Here is a 21258-nt window from a genome sequence, read left to right as displayed (position 1 = left end):
AGGGAGAAGATGCAGGTTTGAGTAGTCTTTTTATCCAAGAACTCTCAATTAATGGTAGAACAGAATTAAAATGAAAGTTTTCTTGGTTTTGAACTTACTAGTCTTGCTCAGCTTCATAATGTTTCCCCAGCCTTGAATCACATGGCTTAGAAAAGTGAAAATTGTGTTCGTAGCATGCAGTTCTTTCAGGAAATTGAAGCTAATCCTCTTGGACAAGTCATGTCTATTTCTTTATTTTCATTTGTTGTATTGAAAAAAATGTGGAATGAAATTGTTTGATAGTAAATGTTTTTGTTCAGATTCTTATTTTTTAAGGTACTTTAGTCAACTATCATCCATTCACTATCACAGTAATTAACCAAATAGCAGGTATCCAGTTAGCAAATCCTCATATTTAAAAAGCAAAGGAGAAGAAGTGGGGTTTTGAGAATTTTTTTGTATTTGCTTTGACAAAGCCTATGTTTAATAATGCTGAATGATAGTTAAGACATTGCTTGGTCTTATTAAACAATGTAGCACTGTTAAGCCTTTGTGTGTGTGTGTGTGTGTGTGTGTGTGTGTGTGTGTGTATGTATATATAAATAAGAGGTTAGGTACAGTTAAAAATCAAAAGTTAAAAAATAACATGAGCACAAAAGCAGGTTTTTAAAAAGTTCTTTTTGCAATGCAATGACATTAAGATGATTATCCACATATTATTAGGATAGTTCTTGCAAAAGGTTTAGTGTCAGATTGGAAAGTCTCAGTCTTCTCCAACCTAGAGGCTTCAGGGAGGAATACCATTTATATTTGGATAGCAGTTTCAGGTGTTAGAATGAGATCCTGATAATTCTTTCTTCACCAGTTGATTGGATCATTTACAGTGCTTGGATTCATCTTAATAATCACTTTCCATCTTAGTGGGGATGTTCTAAATAAGAAGTTGGAATGATCTGTAAATAATGTGGCAAAGGTATCTAATTTAAACTACAAATTTTGGTTATTATCAGTTGTTCAATGAAGCTTTTTAAAAAAGATGTATTTATATTAGAGAGAGCGAGCTGGTGAGCCATTCAGAGGGGCACAAGGAGAGAGAGAGAGGGAGACCCCCTACTGAGCGCAGAGCCTGCCATGGGGCTTGAGCTCATAAACCGGAGATCATGACTTGAACAGAAGTTAAGAGTTTGACGCTTAACTGACTGAGCCATCCAGGTGTCCTGGTTAGATGAAGTTTCTAGTGTTGCTTCTACAGGGTGTGTGTACTCTTAACGACCAATCCTTTTACCTTTTGTAGGTGCATTGCCAAAATCATGACAGAAGTTATGGCTTGGTTATTATTGTATATGATGATTTATATAGTATTAGTATTTTTTTTTAAAGATTTTATTTATTTATTTGCCAGAGACAGAGGGAGAGAGAGCGAGTGAGCACAGGCAGACAAAGAGGCAGGCAGAGGCAGAGGGAGAAGCAGGCTCCCCGCCGAGCAAGGAGCCCGATGTGGGACTCGATCCCAGGACCCTGGGATCATGACCTGAGCCGAAGGCAGCTGCTTAACCAACTGAGGCACCCAGGCGTCCCTATAGTATTAGTATTTTTTAAAAAGCATACAAATGGGAAATATTTGTGTTAAAGTATAACATTTTAGTGAACTATTAAGACAATAAAGACATTTTAACATAACTTTGTCTTTATTTTAAAGAATTCAGAAGGAACTTGCAGAGATTACGTTGGACCCTCCTCCCAACTGTAGGTAAGTACTTACAGATTTTTATTTATTTGTATCTTTTGTGCAAGGTATAATTGAGTGTTGGTCTCATGTATAACTGTTATTGTAGTTTGATTGGTAAAACATCATTATAGTTTGAACTTAAATGACTGTGGAAGACAGTTATTGTTTCTGTGTAGAAATGGAATACTTATCAAGTATATTTGTAGAGGTATAGTGGAGTTGCAAACAGAATAATGCAATAACAATAAGATAATGAAATTATAGAGTAACAAATTTAATTATCTTTCAGTGGAATAGGTGTGGGGGCCTTAATTTCTTTAATATAGAATAATAGTGTGGCTAAAATATTTGCTATTTGATAATTCACTTGTTACGTTGTTGAAAATTGATTTTTAAAAGGACCAGAACATTAAATAGTGTTTTTTCATGGTTTTCATTATTTCTTACAGTCCTCGGCTGTAGCTAATTAAGAATGGGTGATTTGAGGCAGCAATGTTAAATTTAAAACTCTCTCCTTTCTTCAATTTTCTGGTCAGGGTTTACTTATAAGAAGTAATAGTGTTTCCCTGGAAATGATTAATGATATACGGGTACATAGAGGAAGAGGAGAAAAATAACCTCCTACCTTATACTATATCTTGGGTCTGATGCAATAGTTGAAAGATTGGCTGTTGGACTATTATAAAACATTTCTTTCTATTTTGATACAAGGTCAGTGTTGGAACTAGGCCAACATGGAGTTTTCATAGTTTAGATTGGTATAGTCTTGTAGATTGAAGGCGAGAGGACAGATTACAGGAATATGTTGCTAATATTGAATGCAGGTAGAATTTATTGTTTGGTATGATTTCTGATTTCATTGATCTTATTTTTATGTGAAAGCAAAGATAGCAACTCTATGTATTAATGAAAGTGAGAATTTTGTGGATGGGTATTTGATACTTGGCTAGTTGAAAACTGTTTTGTATAGGAAAAATTCTAATAAGGTATTTTATGTTTGTGGTGAATCTAATGTGGTTCTTTACACAAAAGTCATGTACAGTATATGCCCTTGGAATAATATTAAAAAAATGTTTTATTCAAATAGAACAAATATTTCTATGTTAAGTAAAACTGTTTAACAGTAAGACTTCTTGTCACGCTTAAGACTGTTGCATCAAAGACTTTTTCAGATGGCAAATTATCATTTAGGCTTTGGTCACCAGTTCTTGGAAATGGATTGATTTTGGAAAAACTCCAGTTTGAAACCTAAAATCTCTTGTTTCTTATGACAGTATTAATTTTAATGGTTTGAATCTTTTTTAAAAAAATAGTTTCATCACATATATTATTTTTGTAATACTTTTACAACTTAATTGGTAAATATATGAACCTAGTTTATATACTTATTTGCTTAAATTTTATAAAGTACTGGTAAAATAAACTACTCTGTTTTAATGAGCTTGTTTAAGGCTCATTTTTTATAAATGGAATCCACATAAAATATTATTTGATGGTTAGATTGCAACTTTGTTATATATTATTTTCTAATACATTAGTCTAATTTAGTTTTGACTTATTACAGATAATAATTTAGCTTGATTAAACCAGTGTATTATAAACATGCATGAAAATAAGTGTGAGGAAAGAAATTACATAATGGCAATTATTTAAATAAACTAAAACCATTAATATTATTAATAATTAATAATTAATATTATATTAAAATCTTAAAGTAAAAAAAGAAAAGTTTCTAATGTCTGAAATTTGGAGATTTACTTTTTCATTAAGCCATAGTTAATTATATCATTACTGGTTATGTAAACTCTTTATAAATGAAGGGTTTTAAAATGTGGATGTGACACATAATAAGCCCTTCAGAAAGTTTCAGGAAAGATACCTGCTTGGTTGCAGGGTTTTTTCCCCCCAGTTTTATTGAGATATGATTGATATATAACATTGTAGAAAAATGACCTACTTTGGTTAATTTGCTTGCTTGTGGGAATTTGCAAGGAAATTCATTTAATGTAATGAAGATTGGATAGTTAACAAGTTTGCTTTAGAAGCCAGGTCTGTGATTCAGTGGCTTTGACTCTTTTTCTTGATCCCCAAATAGTTGATTGAACTGTACCAGACAGAGATAAAGCTCATATCCACCTTCATGTATGTGGTGCTCCCCTTTGGCAAGCAAAGGATCCTCTATGTTGTGGCTGATTGAGAAGTGGTGATTAGTTCTACAAGTCCTGTGTACTTGCTACTTAATATAGATGTCAATGTGATTGTTAAGTGGATTACTGTGTGGCCTTTGGATTGTTTGGTGTCAAATATTTGATTGTGGTTTATAGTAAATCTGCCCATCTATATTTCAGTGGGAATGTGGTTACTATCTTCAATAAGAGAAATGAGAGCATAATTTTTGTTTGACTTATTTTGGCACAAAGTTAGTAGTACTTTTGTTGTTTTTAAAAGTTCTGTGCTGCCTTTATGTGTGTCCTAATGACTGTAATGCATTAATTTATAGAAATATACTATATTAAAGTTATCTGCCTAATAGCAGGAGTCAAAATCACATTCCCCTAGTACCCTCTTTGTGTATTACCTTTACCAGCACACAGGCCTGTCAAAATCCTTCCTCTTGGTTGCCTGGGTAGTTGTTAGCTCATTATTACAGATAAGATTATGTATGAGGGAACATCTCTGGGTTTACTTGTTTAGACAGAGTGGAACAGGTATTTTATCTGTTATTGTTGTCTCAGTGGGGGTGGTTGTGTGTCATATTCCACTTAGATTGTGGTTTATACTTATTTTCTGGAAGCTTAACAGACTAGTACAGCCCAGTTTTGTGTATTTGTCAGGTTAGAAATAGCATCTCTGAATTTTGGAGCATCTCTTATGTGATGCCTAGTTAAACAGTTCTTGGAATTATATGGGAGGAACTAGTATGTATGTAAGTATTCTGTGAGTCTGTCATTTAGACATGTTGGGAATATGAAGTCTTTCTGAATTGTATCATTTAGAGTAGATAGATATGGTTATGTAAGGCATTTTTAGGGGAACTGCTGTGGTATTGTTTAATTTTTTTCTTTCAGGTTTTGAATGAACCTAAATACTATTTTTAGAGCATTCACAAAATAATAGGTTGAATTATTTCTTCTTATGGGAAACACTTGCCTACATATCTTTGAATTTTCTTTTCACTTTTTCTGTTGTCTTTAAGGTAAAAATGAAATTATACAGTTTTTAAGAAACGATTCGGTTACCTTTTTTTTTTTTTTCATTACAATCTGAGTTTATGTTTAAAAACAAAACTTTATATCTAGAAAAAAGTTTCTGTTCATAAAATCATAGGGTCTGTAGGGCCATTGGCATAGAAAATTATATATAGTTTGGGTGAAATTTGGTTGTATATTTAGAATATTTCCTGTAAGTAGTAGAGTATATTTTGCTTGGTTTCAACTCTTATGGTGGATAATATAATTGACCCGTGACATTTGCAAAGGCTATCTTCTGAGTCCTCTTCAGATCCATAAATGTTTTCATATTGCCAGCTGAGTTGGAGTTACTGGACTAGAATTGCTCACTACTTTAGTTCCTTGCACACCAGCTTAGGTGGATGGAGCCAAGAGAATTCACGTCATATCCCTACAGATCCCTAATAGGTAAAATTGCTGCCCGTTGTAAAGGACTCTATGTCATGACTATCAGGATTCTTCACAAATTGTCAAAAGCACAGATCTTGAATCTGTAAATGTGCTGATATGTTCATTTCTGTTTCCTTGATGGTAGTGGGAAACTGGGAGTTAGCTAGAAAAATCTCCAAATTAAAATTAAAACTTTTGTCATCCAAACTTGTTCTTTTGTATTATAGGGAAACTAAATGCAAATTTTGTCATGATCTGGTACTGTCCAAGTTTGTATTAACTGCATGAGAATGGAAATGACAGAGATCCTTACTACTTTTTGAAGTAGAGACTATGATAAAATGACTCATTTGGATTTGGACTTATGATTTAATAATTGAGAAGTATAATCAGGAAATACTAAAAAAAGAGGATGTAGTTCAGTTATCCTAGCAGTTTTCACTTTTTATTGCTGTTTCAATGATCTACTCACTGAACACAGGCTCTGCTTTACTTTTATTTAAAAAAACGAATTGGCTTTACTGAGATGTAAATTAAAGTTTAAAATTCAGTGGCTTTTACTATATTCATAGAGTTGTGGAACCATTACAGTCAATTTTACAACAGTTTAATCTCCCCAAAAAGATAACACCAAACCCTTTAACAGTTACTCCTTCCCCATTTCCTCCCAGCTCTCCAACTCTAAGCCTTAGGTATCAGTCTGTTCTGTCTCTTACAGATTTGCCTGTTCTGGATGTTTGTATTAATGGAATCATATAAAGTGTAGTCTTTTGTGACTAGCTTCTTTCATGAAGCATGTTTTCAAGGTTCATCCACGTAGTGTGGATCAGTACTTTTTATCTTTTTGTCTCTGAATAATATTCCATTGTGTGGATATATTACATTTTATTTATCTGTTCATCAGTTGATATACATTTGGGTTGTTTCCACTTTTGGCTATTATGAATAATGCTTCTTTGAACATTAATGTATAAGATTTTGTGTGGACATACGTTTTCATTTGGGGGGTTTATACCTACAAGTAGAATTGTTGAGTCATAAAGTAACTATGTTTAACCTTTTGGGGAACTGCCATACTATATTACAAAGGGCTGTACCATTTTACCTTCCTACCAGCATTGTTTAGGAGTTCCAGTTTCTCCACAACTTTGGCAGTTATTCTTTTTGTCTCTCTTTTTGACGATAACCATCTTAGTAGGTGTGAAGTGATATGTCATTGTCGTTTCGACTGGCATGCTCACTTCGGCAGCACATATACTAAAATTGTAGTTTTGACTGGTATTATCTTCATGAATATACTGATGATGTTGACCATCTTTTCATATGCTTTTTGGCCATTTTTATATCTTTTTGGAGAAAGGTCTATTCAAATCTTTTGCCCATTTTTAAATTGTTATTTGTCTTTTTATTGCTGAGTTGTAAGCATTCTTTCTTTCTTTATTTTGGATACAAGTCCTGTATAAGGCATATGATTCGCAAATATTTTCTCCTAATCTGTGGGTAGGATTTTTTTTTTTTCCTTGTTAATAACGATCTTCGAAGGACAAAGTTTAATTTTTGATGTAGTCTAATTTAGTTTTTTCTTTTTGTTGTTTGTGTGTGTGGTGTTTTTTCTAAGAAACCATTAACTAATCCGGTACTACAAAGATGTACACTTATATTTTTCTTCTCAGGATTCTTTAGTTTTAGCTTTTATATTTTGATCCTGATCCATTTGTGTATGATATGAGGTAAAGGTCCACATTCATTTTTTGCGTGTGTGGATACCCAGTTATGTCAGCACCATTTGCTGAAAACACCATTGAATTGTCTTGACAACTTTGTTGAAAATCAGTGAATCATAAATGAGAAGGTTTATTTCTGAACTCTAAATTTTATTCCATTGATCTGTATGTCTATACTTATGCCAGCCAGTACTGCATTGTCTTTTTTTTCCTCTTATTGACAGAGAATCTTGATTATTGTAGCTTTGCAGTAAGTTTTGAATCAAACTTTAAGTTCTCTAATTTTTCATTGTCTTCACTCATTAGTTAAGGTGTTGTTCCCAGTAAAGGAGAGGCCATGACTGGACATAAATCTAACCACTGTCTCACCTACTGTTGATGAGAGCCATTTAATAGTGGAAATTGTATTTTCCAGATCATAGTAACTGAAGTAGTATTTGTATGGGTTATTTTCTAAAACTGTATGACCGAAGGGGAAGGCATTGAAATAGAAATTGGGGATAGCAGTTATATAGGCGTGAACTCTGTAAAGAATCTCCAGTACAAAAATGTAATTATTGCCACTAATTGTTTTCCTTTTTTGGTTATTGTGGTAATACTTGTATGACGTGTTTAGCTATTCAGGGATTTTCATAGATGATTGTCATTTAGTTTTATCAATTCTTCCATGAGAATCCTGGGGTTAAGTAACTTGCTCGGAGTTGTACAACTAGTTGATTTGGATTTAAACCCAGGTTTTCTACTCTTCCATCCTTTATTGTTTTACATGTGTGACTAGATAGAAAAATGCATTTAAAATTACATTTGTGGATAGTCATTTGTGGTTCAGTAAAGAAAAAAAAAATCAACATGCAAGGTAATCCAAAATGTCATTTGTATTATGTTTGATTTATATTTCTGAATTCCATGAGACAGTTGTTTGCCTTTAAAGCATTTTGAAAAGGAATTTTTTGAGTATACTGATTTCTGCCACTCTCCCTTGTGTGTGTGTTTGTGGATGTATATCTTAGCGTTAGTATTCTTATTATTGGCACTTTCTCAGTAAAGAATTTCTTTACATTTAACAGTTCTTAACTCAATGTATGCAAATGTTTGCACTTTTAATGTGAAATTTGTTTTTCCCAGTAAGCCTGATTCTATGTCACCTTCCCCCACAGTTATTTTAGTATTTATTGAAGGCTTAATATTAGGTCTGAGGTAGGGCAATTGTAGGCTACAATAAGATATCCACTATAGTTCCTAATCCTAAAAATCTGGTTATAATTAATTGAGAGATAAGACATATAGATGCTTGAGAACCAAGACTAGGGGAATGATGATACTCTTGACAGAAACTGCCAGTATCTGTGACTTCTGCAAATCCTAAGACTGATAATGCTTTCCTCTTTACTTTGGTTGCCCAGAAGCTAATAGCCTTCTTTACTTTTTGACTTTAGTAGTTGTAGAAATCTCAACTCTGATTGTATTTTATTTTCTTACTCTTTCCCACAACTGTTTTTGAAGCCTGTATCTTCATTTTGTATTTTTATACTACATAAATTTTTTAAGCCACATCAGTCTTTTTGGATTGAGGCTGATGATTAATAAATAAACACTATGAATAACTGAAAGGTGATATAAATGTGTATTGGTTAGCAGAAGGCTGGAATGCCTCTTTTAAGGAGTCATTAAAATGACAAAATTTAAATATAATTGAGGACCTGTCTTAAATAGGATACCAAATTATTCATATCTTTCCTTTCTTTAGTACAGATAATTGAGGAATATTTTTATTCACTCCTAGGAGTTCTTGACTCCATTGCTGCAGTGTTGAGTGGTTTTGCATAGAATTTACGAAGACAAAAATCTTTAATATTTGAGATGCATTAAACGGTTAGAACAGCTAAAGAATTGTTTGGAATAGCACCTGTGGGTTGGATAGCCTTGGAATTGCAGTATGTGTATAGTGTGATAGAGAATGAGAAAACATGGTCTTACCTTATATTCCATTGACATAAAGAGTTTCAAGCTTGTTTATGTTTTCATTTCTGTACTTCTTATGATTTTCAAGGTGTTCTTCCTTCCTGCCAAAAATATACGTATGTTTTCTTTTTCCCTTTACTTGAGGCTGACTTCGCTTGGGGCATAGTCAGCATAGAACCTTAAGATGCTGTTACTTCAGTTGGGGAACTTCAGGTGTTAATTGTTTGCTGTCATGTACATTTACTTTAGAACGGAGCTTGGGGAAGACCTAACTATCTTCATAAAATCACCAAAATTTTTTTACTTTATTTCAAAATGTTAATTTTTAAAATATCTGCCTTTAATTATACATTTAAAAATGTTTATTTCTTAATAAAGAAAAATATTGAGTGATAAAAGTGAGTTTACTGCCCATTACTTGCTGTCTTTGAAGTTTTATTTCTTTTTTGAAAATTCTTTGCTATTTTAAGAGCAATACAAGAATATGTCTGAAAAAACATGTGTTAAGTGATCACACTGAGAGTATATTTTATAAAAGGAACAGAACATTTTATCACTTATTTTATTTTGCCCAGTTTTAAGCTGGTTATTATTTCAGCTCTATTACTTAAGCTCCTAGATAGAAAGTGTCATATTACTTTCTTACATGTGATATTTTAATTCACATTGCTATTTTATCTTTTAAGTTGTCCTGAAAACTGTATTCTTTAGTGCACTCAAAGCATTTCTTTACAGTGATTATTACATTCATCAACTTAAATATCTTTTATCAACTGTTATTGCAACTAACAAGTAAAATAGTTTTGTTGGTATATTTTATTTTGAGAATAATGGAAATTTTGATTTTTAAATTTATGTTTTCAACGGTGTTTTTTTTTTTTTTACTGTTTTTTGTTCATTTAGAACTTATTATTTAGAATGCTTACTTTAGAGACTTACTGGGATGCTTTAAAGGTGTAGCTAAATCCCCATTTGTGTGGAAGCAGCACATTTGCCCAGATGTATAATAGGCAAAGCTGTAAGCTCAAATTCATTTTTTTTTTAAAGATCATTTATTCGTTTGTTTATTTGACAGAGAGAGAGAGACAGCGAAAGAGGAGGGAACACAGGCTGGGGAGTCAGAGAGGGAGAAGCAGTCTTCCTACTGAGCAGGGAACCCCATGCAGGGCTTGATCCCAGGACCCTAGGATCATGACCTGAGCTGAAGGCAGATGTTTAATGGCTGAGCAACCCAGACACCCCTCAGATTCATTTTCTATTCCAATCCTTAGAGTGTAAAGCGTCTCTGCACCTCTGACCTGTATGGAAGATGAAGCATAGTAATAATGTGAAATGACCAAAAGGAGAGGCATAGCTCTCACACCAGGAGCCAAGGTTCCTGCCGTGGCACCTGCTGTTCCTTCCAACTAGAATCTAGGACTTCCCCTTCTCCTACACCCACCACACTGTTGTCAGTTCTCCTGATGCTTCATGTTACAACTGATTTATCTATTTTACCCACTTGGAAGAATGCTCTCTTCAGTTTCTATATTTCAAATCCTAGTATTTAGTTGATGTTCATTGTACCTATACGTGAATAATTATATTAGGGAACTGACAACAATTGAATGCTTCCAGTGTTTGGGGCTGTGTGCAGAATGCTTTGCCAGCATTATCTCTTTTCATCTTTATGACTAAGTTTGAGTATCTACTAGTTTTAGACAGTACTTTATAGATGGAAGAAAGGCTTAGAGCGATTAAGTAACTTGTCCAAGGTCACACAGCAAGTAAGTGGCAGAACTAGGATTTCAGCTTTGGCGTTTCTGACATTAGAGGCCAAGTGTTTTTAGACTTTGCTATGTAGGTCTTCCATTTGCAAAATAGATACAGGTGAATCTTTCTAGAATAGCATTGCTCCAGTAGAACTTTTTTGCTATGATATAAGTGTTTTGTATGTGTGTTGTTTAGTACAGAGGCTACTAGCCATATATGGCTGTTTAGTACTTGAAAGATGGCTAACCCCAGTTAGTAAACGAACTCCTAATTTTGCTTAATTTAAATTTAGATAGCCGGATGTGATTAGTGACTATTGTATTACACAGCATGGATCTAGAGAACTTCTCAAGCTTAAATTTATGCTTAATTTCAATTTTAGGTAAAATTTGACTTTTTAAAATTGTGCTTGTAGTTATGTAATTATACTGCATAAGTATTTGTCCCCCTTCTCTCCTCTCTTCCCACCAGCGACCATTATATTCTGTCAGGAATTTTTAAATACTGCTGTTTTTAGATCATCACTGTAGTGCCTATAGTTAAGTAAAAGACCTTTATGAATATTATAAAGTATTGGGTAAATATTTATTTTTAACTTTTTAACAAACTAAAAGCAATATTGCAAATCATTGTTTTTAGATGGATTCGTAATATATTGAAACTGAAAAGCATATGGTCTGGCACTCTCAAGCCCAGAGAGAAAATGGTACTTCCCATGTGCAGTTTAATGAGAAAGCCAGGACTAGTATTCAGTTCTGGGAGTTCAATGTATTGCTTATTTCAGTGATAGAATGGATATGTCTTATGCACTCAGAGAATTTAATTATAATTAATGCAAACAAGAAAATGGAGAATTCTTATCCATGATTATGAAGTCCATTTGACAGGTACTGGAGTTATTTTGTCTGGAGAAGTTAAGGGGCCACCAGAGCTGTGTTTTAACTGTTTTCAGAGCCATAAAATGGAGGAGAAATTAATCTTACTCTTTGTGATTATAGGGAGTAAAACTAGCACTGTTTGGTTAAATTAGAAGGAAACCATTTTCTTCTGGAGAGAAAGTCTTCATTTTCAGTTAGAGCTGTCCAAAGAGATAACAGATGACTTCATGAGGTAATACCTGCTTAATCTCTAGAGGAATTATAAATGAATCTGTTTGCTTATTTCAGAGGGATTTTTCAGGTGTCAGATGTGAAGTAGTACTAGAATGGTGTTTCTCAGTTGCTGGACCCTAGGCAAATGAAGTATATTTTTATCACCTTTGTCCTCTTCACCTATAGATTGTGACTTGTTTTTCCTCTTATTTATGTCCTTTTGGAGTATGTAGCTTGTGATTTACACAGTTTATTGGCATATGTAAAACAGCTTGTTTATTTGTTATCAGTTCCATACCTAAATTAGTAAGTGAGGTTTTTATTTTCTTCTTTACTCATAACTTTTAAATTTATAAGAAAAGGACAACATATGAAGAACATGAGGAAATAGGAACCTGGCATGGGGTTTAGGGACATAAATTAATATCCATCAGTTTGATATTATTACATGTTATTTCATAAACACCACTTCTCAGACATAGTCAAGAAATAAAAATATTACTTTTAATAAACTAATAAAAATTAAGTTAATCATCTAATGCAAATTTCTTGAGTAATTATTTGGTCATATACATACCTTCAAGTCTATCAAACTGTGTAACAAACTGGAATCCTCATGGTTTCCCCCTCTTCCCTTTGATTCTGGAAAAGTATTATTTTTCATTCTTAGAAATTGAATAAGGGTTAATGAAGAAAATTTGTGGGTTTTTTTTGGGATTTTTTTTAACATAAACGTTCCATGATCTAGTAAATCTTAGGATTAAAAGAAAATTCAAAATTTTAAAGATTTCAAATGCGAATACACTAAAAAAACTACCATTGCTCTTTATACATACATGTGGACTGCCTGCCTCACTTATGACCACTGATTGAGACATTTATTTTAGCATTTTGGTCCAATATTATGAAAAGATAACTGTCATTCATGTCTGTAGGGCTAGGGCAAAATTCTGTGGTCTAATGCATCAGAGCAGAATGATCTAAGACCTGAGTGGTGAACTGAAAGAAGGTGACAGATTCAGCTGCAAGTGCTGGAGGATAATCCTTGCCTGAAGCTAGGACTGTTTCTGAAGAGTGGCAAGACTGCTTATTGTTTTCAGCAATTGACATTATGGTATTAGGCTCAAGTTAGCAGGCAAATGGAGTAGTCTTCAGATTTCAGGTGGCAAAGTAGTAAGGGGTTCTGCAGATCGGGACTGGTACTAATCTGAGCCTACCAGGGCAGCAGAAGATGGCCTAGAATCTGGGAAAGTAGAACTATAGAAGCCTGAGAGTTAACCACCTTGGGTAGGGTAAGGCAGGACGGAATAGGAGGAGTCTCTGTTAGTTCTTTTTGAATTAACATGTTCTCCAATCCTAAGATGAAAGATTTGCCCTTCCTTGCAAAGCCCTTGTGTATCACCTCAGTAAATATCTGGCAACAGCCTGGTTTATAAATGATGTTAAACAGTGTTATGATCCTCCTTTGCCAATAATTGGGATGTGAGGTAGGAGAAGGGACAGACAAGTTTTTTTTCCCCCCCAAAGGAATATTTTATTACCTTATAGAAATACAGTAATAGTAATTCTTAAGTCTAACAATACACCCTTGGTTTAATAATTAAAGAGGATTAATTTAAAAAAAAAGATTTTATTTATTTAAAAGATTTTATTTATTTATTTGACAGAGAGTGAGAGATCACAAGTAGGCAGAGAGAGAGGGGGAAGCAGGCTCCCTGCCGAGCAGAGAGCCCGATGCAGGGCTTGATCCCAGGACCCTGGGATCATGACCTGAGCTGAAAGCAGAGTCTCAACCCACTGAGCCACCCAGGCACACCTAAAGAAGGTTCATTTTTATTTAATTTTTAAATAATATATATTTTTAAAATTTAAATTTAATTAACATATAATATATTATTAGTTTCAGAGGTAGAGATCAGTGATTCATCAGTCTTATATAATATTCAGTGCTCATTACATCGTGTGCCTTCCTTAATGTACATCACCCAGTGACCTTAACCTTCCACCACCCTCCTCTGAAGCAACCCTCAGTTTGTTTCCTATGATTAAGAGTCTCTTATGGTTTGTCTCCCTCTCTGATTTCATCTTGTTTTATTTTTTCCTTTCTTCAGGTATTTTGTTTCTTAAATGCCATGTATCAGTGAGGTCACATGATAATTGTCTTTCTGTGATTGACTTATTTCTCTTAGCATAATACTCTCTAGTTCTATTCATGTTGTTGCATGTGGCAAGATTTCATTCCTTTTGATGGCTGAGTAATATTCTGCTGTGTGTATGACTGTGTGTGTGTGTGTGTGTGTACACATACCACATCTTCTTTATCCATTCATCAGGGCAGATAGGTTTTAAGAAAGGACAAAGTAATTATCTTTTACTATCCTGTTGCGTTGTTATCAGATGCTTTAGAAATTTTTAGAGTTCTCGTAATAGATATTTTGCTTTGGATGATTTCTTAATACACTGAAACAAATGCTTATGCACTTTGTTCTAAATCTGAGGGGGTGTGAGTCACTTCTGGCACTATCCAAATGCCTTGGACTATTTCCAGGTGGCTTTAGTTATTGTGATACCAGAGGAACCTCATTATAAGTTAGCTTTGCCTGAAAGGTAAAATGGACTCCAAATGTAGCATTGGAAGTAGTTTCTAATATTTATGTAGCAGACTTATTCTGTTCTTAGTCTGTATTAATGGAAAGTCAGTAAATATGTAGAATGAGGTGAAAATACATAGTATTTAAAAACCATTGAACGTGAATCACATAGTATTCTGAATATATTATAATGGACAAAATGTTTTAAGTACTAAATTTAGGGTAGCCTCCTCAAATATGTAAATATAGTTGTTATGAAACAGTAAGTATTTATCAAAATGTTCATATGGTCATTAGCTAAAATTGATTTATTTTACTTCTTTGAATTATGTGTAGGCTAGATGTGTCCAACTTGCAAGCAGGAAAAAGCTGTTAAACAGTCCATCTGGTTTTTGAGCTCACTAGAGGTGTGGGTTAATGGATTGGTTGGTGACATAATTTTTTTATATAGAAATGGAGTTGCACATGGTTTCTAATGTCATCGTTTTCTGCACTTGAGATAGTCTTTCATTCCCCTGGTGCCATCATTTTAAGAAATTAGGAGTTTGAGAGTGTGTGTATGTGTATGTGTGTGTATATATATATATATATATATATATTTTTTTTTTTTTTTTTAGGTGATTGCTATGCCGAATGAGGGGCTTGAACTCACAACCCTGAGATCAAGCGTTACATGCTCTATTGACTGAACCAGCCAGATGGTTCTTTTTATGTGATTTAACCAGGGTATTCTGTGTGTACTTGAAGAAGATATACAATATATTTTTATATTTTTACTGATGGACTGTTTTTTATACTAGAACCATATATTCTGAAGTATGCTTCAAGTAAAAAATATTCTTGTTGAAAAAAGAGTTAACTTTAACTGAGGGTACTGCTTTAAAATTAAGCATCTCAAATGAGAGGTGGGTGGGAGGGTGAAATCGATGAAGGGTGTTAAGAGTATACTTAAGATGAGCACTGAGTAACGATGTATGGAGTTGTTGAATCACTATTTTGTACATCTGAGACTAATATAAAACTGTATGTTAACTATACTGCAATTAAAACAGGAAACAACTTTTAAAAAATTCTGTTTTCAGAATATTCATGGTATACATTTCGGTGTGCATTTTCAGATGAATTAATCATGATATTGGTATATAGAAGAAATTTATTTAGTTTCAGCAAAACAGTGTTGTCCAAAATATGAAGCTAGCACTATTAATTTAAAATTTATTAGATGCATTATTGTGTTTGTATTTACTTTAGTATTTTTATCTGTGAGCTATAAATACTAGAAATGTATTGTTGGCATTATGTTTATATTCATTTAGGAAATGTTATAATAAAAATAACAAGTTAATACCGGCAACTTAAAAAAAAAAAAAGAGGGGCGCCTGGGAGGCTCAGTGGGTTAAGCTGCTGCCTTTGGCTTGGGTCATGATCTTGGAGTCCTGGGATCGAGTCCCGCATCGGGCTCTCTGCTCAACAGAGAGCCTGCTTCCCTCTCTCTCTCTGCCTGCCTCTCCATCTACTTGTGATTTCTCTCTGTCAAATAAATAAATAAAATCTTTAAAAAGAAAAAAAAAAAGAAAGAAAAAGAAGTTAGGGATTAGGAGTTAGGACATAGCCAAATTGAGTATAGCTCTATTATCAGCCTGTTGGGGACTCCTTACTGTGGATTTCAGAGATGGTAAATTTTGGTTAAGCAGACTTTCAGTCTTCTATGTAGAAGGTAGTTAGAGATAGATGTTCAGTTGGACACATGTACATTCATTTGGACCCATACATGTAAATGTACCCAGTGACCTCAGCTCCATGGACAGGCCCATTAGCTGGGAATTCACCTGGAGAATTCTGGCTGATCTACAAAATAGAGACTATTTGAATAAGCACGCTTTTTAGGTAAGCGATTAGGCAGGTTTAAGTTGTTATTTATGTTTTTACAACATGGATTTTATAAGTTATACATAGTCAAAAACTGTTGGGATTGACACCCCATAGTCTACTGGAGACTTGGGAAGGAGGGTTCGTCTACTGCGGTACTGATCCCTGTGGGCTTGGGTTAAGCATCTCTAAGTGCTTATTAGAATTAGGGTAGGATAGAGCACAAATGCATTTTGCCACATTGTTAAGGGGTAAGAATTTGTCACAAGGATAGTTGTAACCTCCATGTTTGATAAAAAGCAGCTGGTCAGAGATTAACAGGGAAGCCTATGAATAGGCTTAAAATGGTATTGGGGCTTGGGAAACAATAACATTACATTCTTGTGTAAGGTACTGGTGTATTCAAAAAATGACTATTACTAGGTTAAATGAATAATAAAATAAGCTGAATAGAGTATAATTTGAGATTAATATTCATTTTCCATTAAACAGATGTTTTCTAAGGGCCTATTATGTGATCAGCATTGTGCTGGGTACTGGGGTTGCAGTTATAAACAAGACAAAAGGGATCTATAGTCTTTGTGGACTTGATGTTTCATCTGTGAAGATAGGTGGGAACTTTTATTTAAAAAAAACTAAAATTGCCTTACAGAAAGGGAAAACAGATATAGAGACATACAGACAATAATTGCTATGGAGAAAACAAAGGATGAGTTTTAGAGAGGGATTCTACTTGTACCTTGGGTTTGGAAGGCTTTTCTAAGGAGGTGACATCTAAACTGAGAAGTAAATGAAGAAAAAGTGCTAACTGCATAAGGTGTGCAGAACTCTTCGTGTACCAATCTGCATGTGTGGAGACTAAAGCAGGTATTTGCTCTGGTGTTCAGGGAAGTGGAAGAAGTCTGGTGTGGCTGAATTGAAGGACAGTGGGGAGTGGGCAGAGGAAGGCTGTAGCACAATATTGAAAAATGAGGCTGGGGCCAAATCCAGTAGAGTTTGGCTGTTATAAAGATTGTTCTGGCTTTAGACTGGAAGAGCAGGGTGTAAGATTGGAGGTGATAGTCATCCAGGTAAGAGAGGCCAGTATTCTGGTTTAGGGTGGTAGCAGTAAGGATGTGAAGAGGGAGATTGGAGGTATATTTTTTAAAAGAGAATTGACAAACAGATAGATGACAGAGTTGGGGGGTGGATGTTAGAGGAAAGGGAGAATTTATCAGGTTCGAGTCATTGGGGAAATGGTGGTGCCTATTCTGAAATGCGGAAGATTCTTGGTGGGAGTGGTTTGGCAGACAAGATCAAGAGTCTGAAGTAGGAGCAACATGATCTGCAGATGCTGCTATGTCACCAGGGCAATGTGACTGTAATACTGTGCCCACAGCTGGCTCTTCTCAGGAACTATGGATAGCACTGTGAAGATCTGGACTTGTTCATAGGGAGTCCGGATTAGGTATTGACTTCCTTTGGTGCAGATGGCCGCATGAGTAGTCTTTGGAGTCTCTGCCTGGTTTGTAGGGATAGGCAGACAGGCTCAGCCTGCCAGGCAGTGCCTTTCCTACCCTACCCTTGTTTGGTTCCTACTCTGCTTGGTCCTACTCTCAGTACTTCCAAGACAATGCCCAGCGCCTCTCTCTAGGTGCACGTTGGATGCTCCCCTACCCCATCTTCGTCCCTACCTTAGATAGACTGAGGACCTTTTTACTGGTTTTAGACTGGTATAGATTTGATTAGCTCCCTATTGAAATAAAAGCTTCATGGAATATGAAAAAAGTACTAAACTTAATCTGAACAAAAGACATAGAGTTAACTTTAATTAGGCAAAGCATCTGTCAAGGTTTATCAAAGCACAAATTAGTATTTATAATATTCTCTTGAATTGTTTGCCTGGGCATGGAGAAAAAATAAAGTGAAATAGATAAGTTGCTGATTTATGGGAGAGTTCATTTTAGTCTGAAAATTTAAAGTAATTTTTTTGTCTTTAATATAGCAAAGATATGTATCTACCAATATGAGAATTATACCATGGTCATTTTTACTTAGAAAAAAAAAAAGAAAAAGTGTTCTGTTTTGGATATGTTAATTGTAAAATATGAGACATCCAAATGAAGTTGCCAGATAGGCAGTTGAACATGCACTGGAGAGCTGAAACTATCAATTTGAAGTTGTCATCTTAAAGGTACTTAAGTCCACAGAAATTGATGAATATATCTAAAGAAAGGGTATGGTAAAAGAAGAGGACACAAGACCAAGCTGTTTGAAACCATAGCCTTTAGAGACAAAGAGGAAGGAGACAGAGGAGTTTGTCATTTAGGGACTAGGAGGAAAACCAGGGGGAGAGGACTCAGTTCTTAGTAGGTCTGAAATTGGTCATGAGTAAAATTTTCAAGTGAATAAAAACTGGAATAAGATTATAATTACTTACTCTTCTCACCAGGACAATAATAAATGAGTAAAGATTATCAAGTTGCATTGAAATTTCAAGAGCACAGTTGACTTGGGAATAATGCGGGGTTTAGGGTCATCAAATCCCCCTGAGCCCCTCCACTGTTGAAAATCTGCATACAACTTTTGACTCCCCCAGAACTTAACTACTAATAGCCTACTGTTGACCAGAAACTTTACTGATAGCATAAATAGTTGTTTGACACATATTTTTATGTTATATGTATTATATTCTGTGTTCTTACAGTAAATAGAAAAAAAATATTAAGAAAATAAAAAACAAAATATGCTGTTTTTATAAAAAATGCTCATCTTGTAAGTGGACCTTGGCACTTCAAACCCGTATTGTTCAAGGGCCAACTGTAATTTCTTTTGTAATTTTCCAAGATTGTTCATATTACCTATTCAACCAGACTCTTTAATTGAGCTTAAGAGGGAAGGCTTTCCCCTGGGGAAGGTTCTGTCCACCTGAATATTGTCTAGTCAGGCTCAGGGGCAGGTTAATTAGAGAACTCATGGCTGGACTATGACTGTGGACTGAACACAGCCAGTTGTGTGTGTGTCATTATTGTCTTTCTCTTCATCTAGTGTATTCTCATTAGAGAAGTCATTGCTGATAGTATGGCAGTTTATTGTTTCTAGCTCCTATCTCTGAACACAGAAGTGTGATCAGAATACACTCTTCATTTTTGCCAGGGAGAAAGAGCTGTCAGGCATATTATACTTGGAGAACAGCAAAGGCTACTCTTAAAGCCAGGGTTGACTTAAGTGTGCTCTCAAACATTTCCTGTGAATATATGGACTGCCTGTCTGTCACCAATCCTCCCTGTGTTCTTTGTGTGAAAAGGCCAAAGATAAGTAGCAGACTTGGAAAACCTTTCCCTACATATGTGCTTAAGCATAGCCTTCTCTTCATTTCATTTGGACTTCAAGGCCTAGCGCAAATATCACCTCTGTTCTATTACTTTCTCTACTCTCAGTGTACCCATAGCAGCTGCTGCTCTGAGTCAAAGAGGCAGTGTTGCATAGTGGTTTCTTCTGGAGAGACTGCCTAGGTTACATATATATATGTATATGTATATACATATATGTATACATAGGATTTTTATCTTTCATTCTGTCGTGTATCATATTTATTGATTTGAGTATGTTGAATTGTCATTACATCCCAGGGTTAAGTCCCACTTGGTCATGGTGTATAAACTTCTTAATGTGTTGTATTCAGGATGTATCTACACGCACACACTTTTTGGTCTAGTTATATAACTTCTTTCTGCCTTTCTTCATCTGTAAAATTGCAGAGCTTAGTGTGAGAATTATGAGTTAACATATATAAGATACTCAAAAGTCGTGCCTGGTGCACAAGGGGTCAATAATTGCTAGATGTTGATGTAGTTAAAATATTTATAAGGGTTATATGCATTTACTTCCTTCACTTGTTTTTAGGATGGTGAAGGTATATGGCAGACCTAATTCATTATCTTCTCAATATGGTATATTGCATATAATAAGCATTCAAATATTTTTATGCAGTTACTAGGGCAGAGAACTGGTGAATGTTTTATTTTTCTTTAAAAAGCTAAGCATACATGTCTATATCTTGTGTGTGACCCTAGATTGCTTGGTTGTCAGTATCTCTTGATGAAGGTTTTCCATTTTCACCAGTATGTAGAAGTCTCATCAGTTAATAGGTTAATGTCAATAAAAGGAAAACAATTAGAAAATTCATTAGGAGGTTTCACTGACTATTGTATCACTAAATTAACTCAGCTTTTCATGTTTGCAAAACTCATTAATTGGGGTTGTGCTTATTGTCAGCTAAAATATCTTTCTTTCCTAATGTAACTTTGCTTCATTCTCACAGATCGGTACATTGTTCTAGGTCTTTTTTTTTTTTTTTTTTTAAGATTTTATTTATTTATTTGACAGAGAGATAGAGAGTACAAGTAGGCAGAGCAGCAGGCAGAGGGAGAGGGAGAAGCAGACTCCCCGCTGAGCAGGGAGCCTGATGCAGGGCTTGATCCCAGTGGGATCATGACCTGAGCCGAAGGTAGCCGCTTAACTGACTGAACCACCCAGGCGCCCCCTGTTTTAGGTCTTATATCTTACAACAGGGCCTACCACCGTCAATAGTTTAGGAGAGAGTAATCAGTTTTGAAAAGTATGAGCTCCTGCTTAAGCTAAAAATTTTTCTATACAATGTATTTATTAATTTTTTCTTTATAACATGAGCTTAAGTTTGGTTATAAGCTCTCATACAAGTTCCTGGGGGAGGATAATTTTAAGAGTAAAATTTTGAGGAATTGTTTTCTAGTTTAGTTTGTCTTTCCTGATGATGATACAGGTCAACAGCCATGAATATATTTTGTGTCCATGGATAATTTGGTATTTTAGCCAATTCATCTACAGGTGCTCAGTGCTATAGTGACATAGAATAAGTGTAAGGTATGGCCTCTTGACTAGAAGCTTAAAAATCTTAATTGTTGAAGTAAGGTTGACTCA

The 21258-nt window shown here is 34.7% G+C and overlaps 1 protein-coding gene across 1 annotated transcript in view; it reads left to right on the top strand.

Moving 5' to 3' along the window:
- Positions 1-21258, top strand: part of UBE2E2 (ubiquitin conjugating enzyme E2 E2) — a 382217-nt gene that overhangs the window by 14875 nt on the left and 346084 nt on the right. Inside the window, exon 3 of the mRNA XM_059162497.1 lies at positions 1679-1729. Within this exon, the coding sequence (XP_059018480.1) occupies positions 1679-1729 (51 nt within the window). The remainder of the gene's footprint in view (positions 1-1678; positions 1730-21258) is intronic.

Source organism: Mustela lutreola, chromosome 2 (genome assembly GCF_030435805.1).
Source record: "Mustela lutreola isolate mMusLut2 chromosome 2, mMusLut2.pri, whole genome shotgun sequence".
Lineage (NCBI taxonomy): Eukaryota > Metazoa > Chordata > Mammalia > Carnivora > Mustelidae > Mustela > Mustela lutreola.
Note: the sequence above shows the minus strand (reverse complement) of the source record. Positions and strands in the feature narration are given on the sequence as shown.